Source organism: Quercus suber, unplaced genomic scaffold (assembly GCF_002906115.3).
Source record: "Quercus suber isolate HL8 unplaced genomic scaffold, Cork oak 2.0 scaffold_243, whole genome shotgun sequence".
Taxonomy (NCBI): domain Eukaryota; kingdom Viridiplantae; phylum Streptophyta; class Magnoliopsida; order Fagales; family Fagaceae; genus Quercus; species Quercus suber.
In genome coordinates, this window is record NW_027069700.1 from 170097 (window position 1) to 180300 (window position 10204).

The following is a 10204-nucleotide window of genomic DNA, read 5'->3' on the forward strand; positions in this document are numbered from 1 at the left end:
AATGGACTGAAGAAAAGGCTAGATGACGCGAAGGGTAAATGGGTGGAAGGACTACCACACTTACTCTGGACATACAGAACTACACCTCGTAGGTCTACTGGGGAGACGCCCTTTTCGATGACTTATGTGGCTGAGGCTGTTATCCCTCTGGAGACTGGGTTCCCAACGTTGAGAACCAGTTCATTCAGTCCAAGTAGCAATAATGAACTACTAGAGAGGAGTTTGGATTTGATTGAGGAAAGGAGAGAAAATGCAATGGTTTAATTGGCATATTACCAACAAAAGCTCAAAACATGGTTATGATGCCAACGTAAAGTTAACGTCTTTAACACCTGATGATCTAGTGCTCAAGAAAGTTGTAGGCATTGCGAAAAATCCAGCTTGGGAAAAATTAGGACCTAATTGGGAAGGGTCATACCGTATTACCTTAGGGGCTGGCATTGGTGCATATTTTTTTGGAAGATTTAGATGGTCATGTAATACCACGCCCCTAGAATGTAAACAACCTTAAAAAGGTACTATTATTAATTGAGTTTTTTCTTTGATCAAAATGTTTATTTATCGCACAAAGATTTCATGGAAAGTGTTTAAACTTAAATCTAATCATGCTTGAAGTCTTCGGACTAGATGATATGGGTTAGTTAACGCTCCCTTATAGTTCTTATAAGTGTTTAAACTTAAATCCAATCATGCCTAAAGTCCTTAGACTAGATGATATGGGTTAGTTAACGCTCCCTTACAGTTCTTATAAGTGTTTAAACTTAAATCCAACCATGCCTGAAGTCCTCAGACCAGATGATATGGGTTAGTTAACACTCCTTTGCAATTCTTATAAGTGTTTAAACTTAAATCCAATCATCCCTGAAGTCCTCGGACCAAATGATGTGGTTTAGTTAACACTCCCTTGTAATTCTTAAGTGTTTAAACTTAAAATTAATCATGCCTGAAGTCCTTGGAGGTATTTAAATAGACTCTAACTTATGATAGGCCTCTTCGGTCATGTACTTAATTCAAAATCAGTGCTCAGTAGTACTCTTTGTAAATGTTCGAGAAAACATATAAGACCTTCATATCATTCATTGCTTTCAATATTTATTAGTAACTCTCATACGACCCACTTCTTCCAGTATTTGTATAAGTTATTTGCATCATTAGCATGATATCATTGTTAAGTCTGCTTAGGTTACAGTAGCTACAAGTCAGAGCTATTTGCAATAATAATAAATCTTATAATATATGCAACGAAGACATTGAAAATAAAAGAACAATTTCATTGATCAAAAGAAAGTACTTTGTAATCCCTTACATTTTATATATAAAAAAAAAAAAAAAAAAAAAACATAAACTAATACAAGTATGAAATAAAATTCCTAAACATTTAAGCCTTCATCTGGGGGCCCGAAGGGTTAGTAATCTGGCTGGATTGGGCAACAGTAGCATTTGGGGCTTGGTCCTTAGGTTCAGCAGGAGTTTTCTTCTTCCCTAAGTCTTTACTCTTATCTTAAGGACTTCAGCTTGCTTGCCTTGACTACCGGGTTGACCAGACTCTTTGGGAACTTCAAGATGGACAGGAGGGATTTGACCGACCAAGGGCTGCTCTGAGGCTTCTGGGAGTTGTTTGGAGGGAGAGGAGTCAGAACCTGGGAGTTTGCGAATTTCAAGATCATAGTAAGTACTCCCAGGTTGCCTCAAGTCAGATTCTGTAGAGACTCCAGCAGCATCAAGAGCTTTACCCCAGGTTATATCACAATAATCTTTGCAGACTGTGGAGAACTCCTTAGTGAGTCTGACTTGGGTCTCCTCTACTCCAAGCTTGTATACAGCCTACTTTTCAGCCTCAACTGCTTCCTTGGCCAACTGGGCATTTTTTTTGGCCAATTGGGCAGTCTTCTTGGCTTTCTAAAGCTCAGCTCGAAGACCTTTTACCCTTTCTCTCTCTGTTTCCAGATTAATCTCGGTCATGTGCAATTGTTTGCGTTGGTTTTCGACTTGCCTCTCAGCATTTTTAAGGCCTGCATCAAGACTATTCCTTTGCTTAGTTATTTCTTTCTGCTGCTCGGACAGCTTATCATAGTCCTCCTGAAGGCTACCCATCTTCTTCTCAACCTCGGACCGGGAATAAGCCTCCGCCTGGGCTTCATTGCGAGCGTGTTTATTTCACTCCTCGGCTACATAAACTTGTTGTGTAATCTGTATAACAGAGTGAAAAATTGTAATATAAAGCAAAGAAGAAAGACGAATAGAAATGATCAGCATCTTGATTGAAGAAGTGAATTAATTCACTTATCATGGCCAAATCCCTCTTAAAGGATAGGAAGAGTTCATGTTGGCTGAAGTGCCTGCAAGTCTCCATATCCTTTGGAAGGAGAAGTGGCTGCTCCGAGGCTTCAACAATGAGACCTGCCTTCCTCCCTTAATAATTTCTAACGGAGGTGTCCCAAGGGAAAGGAGCACCATCTAACTCTAGCTTGGGACATTAGGTGCGTTGTCCTCATCGCACCTCAGTAACGAGAAGGTCTTCTCGGCTTTCAGTAGACGAAGCTCTTTTGCTTCGTTGGTCTTTGACCACTCTCTGTTGCTTAGTTCCTTTTGGGGGCACCACCTCCCTTTCTTCAGTATCTATAATAGGCCTTTTCTTCTTTGGATCTGGTAATGGCTTTAGGCCAAGATCAGAAGGGACCTGAGGAGATGGAGGAAGATTAACAGCTGGTTGGGACGAACCAGTCTCTTTGGCCTCAAGTGCCTTTTTTCTAGCCTTCATTAAGTCCCTTAGACTTGCCATTTCTTCTTCTTTAGAAGAACCGTTTGGAATGGCAGTTATTAGAACAAGGGCGTGGACACTGGACTGTCTGTCAGTTTTCTCCTCGGCGTCCAAAACTGGAATCACCTGAACTTCTCTTTGTATCTCTTCTTCAAATTGGAATTGATCAATTTGTTTCTCAAGTGAAGAGGTCGAAGAGGGAACTCTTTCCCTTTCTGCGGCTGCTTCCAAAGGAACCTGTTGAACTGGCTGGATGAGTTGTGGTACACCCTGCGGGTTTGGATGTGGCATGGAGGCAAGATCGAACAGTGCTAAAAAATTAGGCCGAGAAACGTCTATTCGGTTAATCTGACAGTCTCCTTGTCTTATAGCGTTGTCGACTGCTTGAAAAACGTCCGAAAGTGGCTAGAAACCGAGAATGAGATGGGCAGCCCGAAGTTGCCCGTCTTCACATATAAAAATTTCTGATCTCAGTAGATAGTTGAGCACGGCAATGTTAATCAGGCTGAGCCGAGGAGCAACGTGCCTTTTATTTGTTGACATCAAAACATAATTAACCATAATTAGAAACTCAAAGACATTGATACAAAGAAAAGAAAAGCAATGTTAAATGATGAAGATCCTAAATCTAGGATATCCCACCTGACTCTCCTGGTTGGGTTGGGTAATGAAGATCGTCATGCCATGCGCTCGAGACGATCAAATAGTCATCTTTCATACCCTTATTAAACTTGGGAAGACAGGAAATGAGCATAACGATGTCAGATCGGGATTTAAGATAATATCTCGCTCCCTTTTGGCTATGACATTTGTACATATGTACTACGTTAAGCCAGGTAAGCTCTAGGCCTAAATGACGATTTAAAGCGTCAACCGCTCCTAGGATCCTAAAGACGTTAGGTGCGCACTGATCAAGAGAAAGCCTATGGTTACGAAGATAATCTCTTGTAACAGGAGCCATAGGGAGAGTCATTCCCCCTTCTATGAATGCTATCATAGGGATTATGACTTCTCCCACCCTTCGTCAGTTAATAATCCTTTCGGAGGACAATACCTCAGGTTTACTCCCTGCAATATGTCATATGTTTCCTTAAATGTTTCTATTAAGGCAGGACTATCGACTAGATACTTAAATCTACCCATTTCGAATAAGCAGAAAGAAGGAAATATTGAGAATAATTGGGAAATGAGAGTTTGAGGGCCTAAGAAGCTGGCCGAAGAAAGAACGAAGGTTTCGAGGAAATTAGAACTTACCCAAACTAGGCTGGGAAGTGATCCTCAAGTCCTTGGAAGGATTTTCGTGGGTTTTTAAAGAAATGAGACAGATGATTTGAAAAACTTGATGAGCTTGAGTGTTTGGGTTCACTAGAGAGTCTTAAGAAATTGCGAAGTAAAAGAGATATGATTTTCTTTGAGGTTTTATATAGAGATCAGAAAGTGGGTAGGAGTTATCCCACCCAAATCTTGAGGAAAAATGTCGTTTGTTGGATCAATAGTTCACCATTAGATGTCAAATACATAGCGCCGCCTGGAGTAATTAATAGCGCTTCGTGAATATCGATACGTCAGCAACAATGATGAAGCACTTGAATCTATGCTCCCACACATGTAAACTCAGGTGTTTCTACAGTTTTAGCCTTTATTTTCTGTGACAAATCAAAATCCTATTTTTTCTCCTCGATGCGAGGGGAAAATTAAAATTTTGAGGGGCTATTGTGGGGATAAAAGCCCAAAATTTATATATTGGGCCTTGGGCTCTATTTGAAGATATAGGTACGTCCGAGGAGGAGCAAATGATTGGGAAAGACCCTGAACTGGAGAACCATGCAAGGAATTGATAGAGTAATATAGTCCGAGGAGTATGTCCTCCTCGGATATGGGGGATATCAGTCAAGCAAATATTTGGGTGGTTTAGGTGATCTTCCTAGTAGTTCCAACGATAAGGATGAACTTCAGGCATGAATAAAGATGATAAGAACGGAGAAATATCTAAAGGAAAAACTGCTACAACCGCATTAAATGCACTGCAGCAACTTTTTTGGCCGCATTAATGTGGAGAAGACCCCTAAACAGTGCAGTCTCAGCTACCACCACTCATGGAGAACTGATGAAGATACCTGATGGGACATATACTCAAGTGAACGTCTAGATGAAGAACAAGTGGACGATTAGGATTGTCTAAAAGAAAACTATATAAATGTAAGAGACATCTCATAGTATGGGGATCGAAAAAAAAAAGAAAAAAAAAGAAAGGAAGAGAGAAATAAGGTTTACTATAGTTCTAAGTACGATATAAACAAAAGTTGGTCTTCTCGGACAACAATTTATTAAGGTTTCAAGTTTGTTCTTACACTCATTTATCTGTTAAATCTTAATTAACTGTTGTTTAGTTCACAAATAGCCTAATTCTTTCACCTACTCTCTACAAATTTATTGTATTGGGCTTGTTGGGTTCATATTCCATACCTCTTGGGTTTGAGCCACAAATATAGACCATACATATATATATATATATATATATTGACAATTCTATAAACAAATCATTCAGGATGAGGAAGTCATATTATTCTTCCCTTCCCCTGACCCCAACTCTTTTGGGGTTCTGTATCTTTCTTAGTAACATTTCTTATCCTTGTTTATCAAACTGAAGCGAATGATTCCTGCCGAGTTAGTTCATACGATGCTGCAGCCGGTGCTTCTTGAACATTTTGAGTCTTTGCTTTCGAGCAAATAAAGAAGAAGGCTGACGTGTAAATAGAAATGTGCCAAATGCTGAAAAAAAGGAAGGCACAATTAGAGAAAAAACATGGGGAAAATAGCCTTTTTTTTTGGGGGTGGGGAATCATAGTTGTGCAACAATTATGGATTATTTTGTACCTGTGCCATATCCAATAAGTTTCACTATCTTCCTTAGTCCAGCTTATTGCAGCCATGGACATTGCAATTAGACCTAGAAGCACATAGCCCCAGCGGAAGTATCTATAGATTGCCATCATAAGACCAAGCAACTGATCTTTGGAACTCTGCCATCTACCAAGAAAATGAGTCTAATTATACTTTATCCTTTTATAAAATAGTTATCTAAGTGAACATTTTGTGACTAAGTTGAGCATGAAAGTCTGTACCTTTCAGTTATCTTTAAGGAGGATCCTACTGGAAATGAAAATGATTTGCATCGAGTGCATAGTTGCATCAACCATCCAATAAGAAAGGTCAAAGCCCCTATCGATAGTACAATTATAATATCATTGGACCTGCATGGTTCTAGAACGGTTAAATACACTTATATCTGCTAAATGAACCATCCAAAGTCATAAATATACTTGCCAATCTTGCTCAATACCTGGTTGCACCCCTTTCAGCTAGGAGTGCTGTAATAATGACTGCAGCTGTATGGATTGCACTTTTTGTAGTTTCACTAAAAATGGTTAGGTATACAAAAGTGCTCACCACAGCCAAGAAAGAAAGCCAAAAATCCATAAACTGAAACCAAAGTAGTAGTAAAGTGTTAAAACTTGAAACCAAAATCTTAAGAACAGTAGAACTAAGGAAGATGTTTTGAACAGATCATGCACCTGTTGAGCACTATAGGATAGAGCACACCAGCTACCTGCATCACACGCATGATACAGTGCGCTTGAAATTCCACTAGACATGAAGATCACCCATTCTGCGAATGCCTGCATGACACAAGTCACAACAAATCAAATCTTCTTTGCATATGAAGATTGTCATCAAGAGTAGCTTTCAGTTACATTTGTTTTGAACCTGACCCTCATGACTTGGATCTTACCTTCTGTTGAAGGACTTTAGATGCAGGAAGTAAGGCTGCAGCATTTGATGCAATAAGAAAAATAACTTGCAATCCCTGCTCTGCGCTTGAAATTCCACTAGACATGAAGATCACCAATTCTGCGAATGCCTGCATGACACAAGTCACAACAAATCAAATCTTCCTTGTATATGAAGATTGTCATCAAGAGTAGCTTTCAGTTACATTTGTTTTGAACCTGACCCTCATGACTTGGATCTTACCTTCTGTTGAAGGACTTTAAATGCAGGAAGTAAGGCTGCAGCATTTGATGCAATAAGAAAAATAACTTGCAATCCCTGCTCTACATTACATTTCAGTCCATCCATTAGCCTTTAGGTAATAAACCAAGTACAGAAAATGTTGTAGTTAATAGACCATCTATTGCACGCACTACATAAAAAAAGAGTAGAAAGATGCATAACAGACCACATTCAGATTGATACAGTATTAACATCAATGATGAACATACCAACATAGCTTATACATAATTAAAGGTAAGAGGAAAGAGAACTATTTGCCAAAATGATTAATTAATTTTGACTATGTACAAGCTGAAAATAAAGATGGGATCTAACCATGAACAGAGAGAGTGTACTGTGTAATAACCTGCTTTTGATAATAGAGTGACACTGCAGTCAAATCCCCCATGGTTTCTATCGCAGGAACAGTAGCTGAGAATAACATTTTAAAAAGGGGTTAATAGATATCCAGGAAAGTTAAGCTAGTTGCCTCAGCAACTTACATAACTAGCATACTTAGTGTTAACAGTTCAACAAAAAAAACCCTAAAACTAATGGGCAAAAGCCAAGAAGCTGATGGTGAAATCACACATGGAAAGCCATGCCTGTCTCATTCTAGGACATTCAACTGATTTGGGAACCGTTGACTATATTCGGGATAAAACATAGGCTATTTAATATTCTTATATATCATACAGTTTATATTCTAAAAAGCAGGTTGGAATTATTTTTTTAAGTTTTCTGCAACTATTTAGAGATCCACAAACAAATGCTAAGTCCTTCTTTGTAGCTATAACTTGGAACTACAGAAGATTTATAAAAATGAAAATAAAAATTTAGAAAAAGAGGGAAAATGAATAACCTGTAATCTGCTGATTCACTTAAATCATCATTGTACTCACATATCCCATGACCAGAGCATTGATTTGGGCAGTATACAGTTGAGATTGTCATCATGGTTCGGGGGCTTGACTGATTATTTAAATCAACAGGATGCCTTAACCCAATAATCCAAAGTCCTGCTGTGGGATATAAGATATACAAGTTGATTCCTTCTTGACTTGTATCATACGATTTAAACATGGAGTTGTTGTTATTGCTTTTGCTTGTCTGGTCCAAGTAGCTATAGTCCCACATGTCAAGAGACGGTAATCCACCAAACCTAACATATAACCCATAACTTAATTTTGTGTCTGATGTGAGTTGAATGTGACTATTATAACCTTCTGTTCCTTCTTCTGTATGCAGAAGAAAATAAGTCCAACCATAATCTGATCCATGACCATTCCCATATGAAGACTTGCTTAAGTAGGGTTCCAGATAGAAATCAACTGACTATGAGGATACATTTCCTCTGTCTGGCAAATAAACTATAGGAATGTCTTGTTTTTGATAAGGAATTGCCTGCATCAACGCATATAAAAATGGTCATTTTCCTAATCCAAATCGATAAATTTCAAACACATTTGATCAAAGGAGGCTACATAAGTAAGCACAATCCAAGTTGGAAGAGTAGATGAATCCATAAAATGGTGCACGCACACAAACAGCATACTAACAAACCTGAAGAACGTGTTGTTTCCAAGTACAATTTGATCCCGCCTTTTCTTGTGTGCATGCAATTACTTCCCATTCCACCAAATAGCAAGGTTCTATATTTCCTTTTTGCATTCCTTGTTGTACATTTGACTTAAAAACTGGTTCAATGGAAAAATACCATACACCAGCCCTTGGTAGTTGGATGACTAGAGGATCTTCACTTATATCAGTAATATAATCATATAAAATTTTGTCTGGAAGTGCATTATAACGAGCATACAACATTATGGAAAATTCACTGCAGTTCCTCGAAGCTTCACTGATATTTTTCACTCTTGTCCTCACTTGTTCTACTGCCTCCATTACAGTCAAGGCATAGGCATTCACATCAAATTTTTGTGTGCATATAGTCCTAGAATAATTCCTGTAACAATGCTTTCCACAGTTTCATTATATCTCTCATCAGATTGCTCCATGGAAAGGTCATCAACTGCCCGATTACAGTATTCACCCCACATTCTAGGGTGCAAGCAGCCCTCCACAGTAATATTTGCAGTGAAAGAGTATACTGAGCCCCTACTTATCTAATATATGGCAGCAATTATTAGTAACTTCAATAACTTAAGTTTCAAATATGAAAAATATATGGTATTAAACATTTTAATGTATAGCTTGTACAAGAGGCCTAAAATTTTTGTACTAAAAACGTACCATCTTTGATTGAGTTCTAATAGGTCCAAAGCCATTGAACAAGCCAATATAGTAAACTCCGGGTGTGATCTACACAGAACGTCCTCATGCATTAATAAAGGAAGCAGATTTACAGCCAAAAATAGTTTAAATCCAACCACAAAACTGAAAAAGGAGCAACCTGCAGAGACGACAATTTGAATGTCATCATTTCTTGCAAAGGATAGCATCGCTCTTCATTCTGAAGATTCTGTATGTCTCCAACAGATCCACTAGGCAAGTCATTTAGCACTGAAAAAGAACACATAAAGAGTTGTTCTAAGAAGCTTACTAACTGCAATTGTTTAACATATTTTAAGTATGAAAAATGTACTAGAATTTTGCTTATAATTACAATTGATTTATCAGCAGCTTTCAATTTGCTAGCCTTCTGTTTATCACCGAATCACTTACTTTCCTTAATGCAATAGTACTTTGAAATACTTTAAATAAGGATGGATATTGAATTTACATATCATGAGATGAATTTTTTTTTTTTTTACCTAGATCTTCTATAGCAGTATTTGAGACGTCTGGAAGAGGCGGACCACCAAAATGAAAGCATATGATTGGCAACTTCATCTTAGGATACTTGTCTATATGTTCAAGGTTCTGCAATGAAAATAATGAATCATAACAAGAAAGGGATCAAAAGTTAGACAACCTTGTATAGCCTCATTATACCTCCAATAATGCAAACTCTAATAACTCAACAAAAGAGACTAAACAAAAAGGTTGTACCCTATGCACAACTCTCATTTTTGCGGGGGTTTTGAAGAAATAATTGGTAGTCAACCTTACTTTTATTTTTTTGGAAGGTTGATTCCCAGAATAAAGACGCTAAACAATTAGAAAAATGAGTTTGAGATCTATATTTTTTAATAAATTCGGATTTATAATAATAATTCTCAACCCGAATTTTCATGCATCGAAATAGACCAAATGGACCAAAATGCTAGGTTGATGTGGCTTAATAAGTGCTACGCTTTAGCTTTTAAATATTATATAGGTTATATAGATTTGCAACATTCTTACTACATAAAATATCTAAATATACTCAAAAGATTGATGTTTGATAATAATTCAATAGATGCTGACGCGTAAAAGGGAGGAGGTGGCAAT

General features: G+C 37.8%; 1 protein-coding gene across 1 annotated transcript; it reads right to left on the bottom strand.

Annotated features, from left to right (window-relative positions):
- Window positions 1–5054: 5054 nt before the first annotated feature.
- On the bottom strand, window positions 5055–9841 carry LOC112010907 (uncharacterized). Its single transcript, XM_065780705.1, has 15 exons — window positions 9767–9841; window positions 9586–9694; window positions 9225–9334; window positions 9065–9133; window positions 8870–8937; window positions 8378–8777; window positions 7677–8149; window positions 7182–7246; window positions 6797–6876; window positions 6555–6683; window positions 6337–6441; window positions 6105–6244; window positions 5887–6015; window positions 5639–5791; window positions 5055–5533 (listed from the first exon to the last, which is right to left on the bottom strand). Exons 1-15 carry the CDS (start codon window positions 9839–9841, stop codon window positions 5401–5403), a joined length of 2238 nt encoding a protein of 745 aa, XP_065636777.1. The 3' UTR covers window positions 5055–5400.
- Window positions 9842–10204: the final 363 nt, after the last annotated feature.

What these genes read in the sequence shown, in the direction of transcription:
- LOC112010907 (XM_065780705.1), bottom strand. Translation starts at nt 9,841, where the DNA reads ATGAGAGTTGTGCATAGGGTACAACCTTTTTGTTTAGTCTCTTTTGTT. An exon ending in TAGAGTTTGCATTATTGGAG is followed by an intron (nt 9,695 to 9,766) that starts GTATAATGAGGC and finishes TTTTCATTGCAG; the next exon opens with AACCTTGAACATATAGACAA. An exon ending in TCAAATTGTCGTCTCTGCAG is followed by an intron (nt 9,134 to 9,224) that starts GTTGCTCCTTTT and finishes CGTTCTGTGTAG; the next exon opens with ATCACACCCGGAGTTTACTA.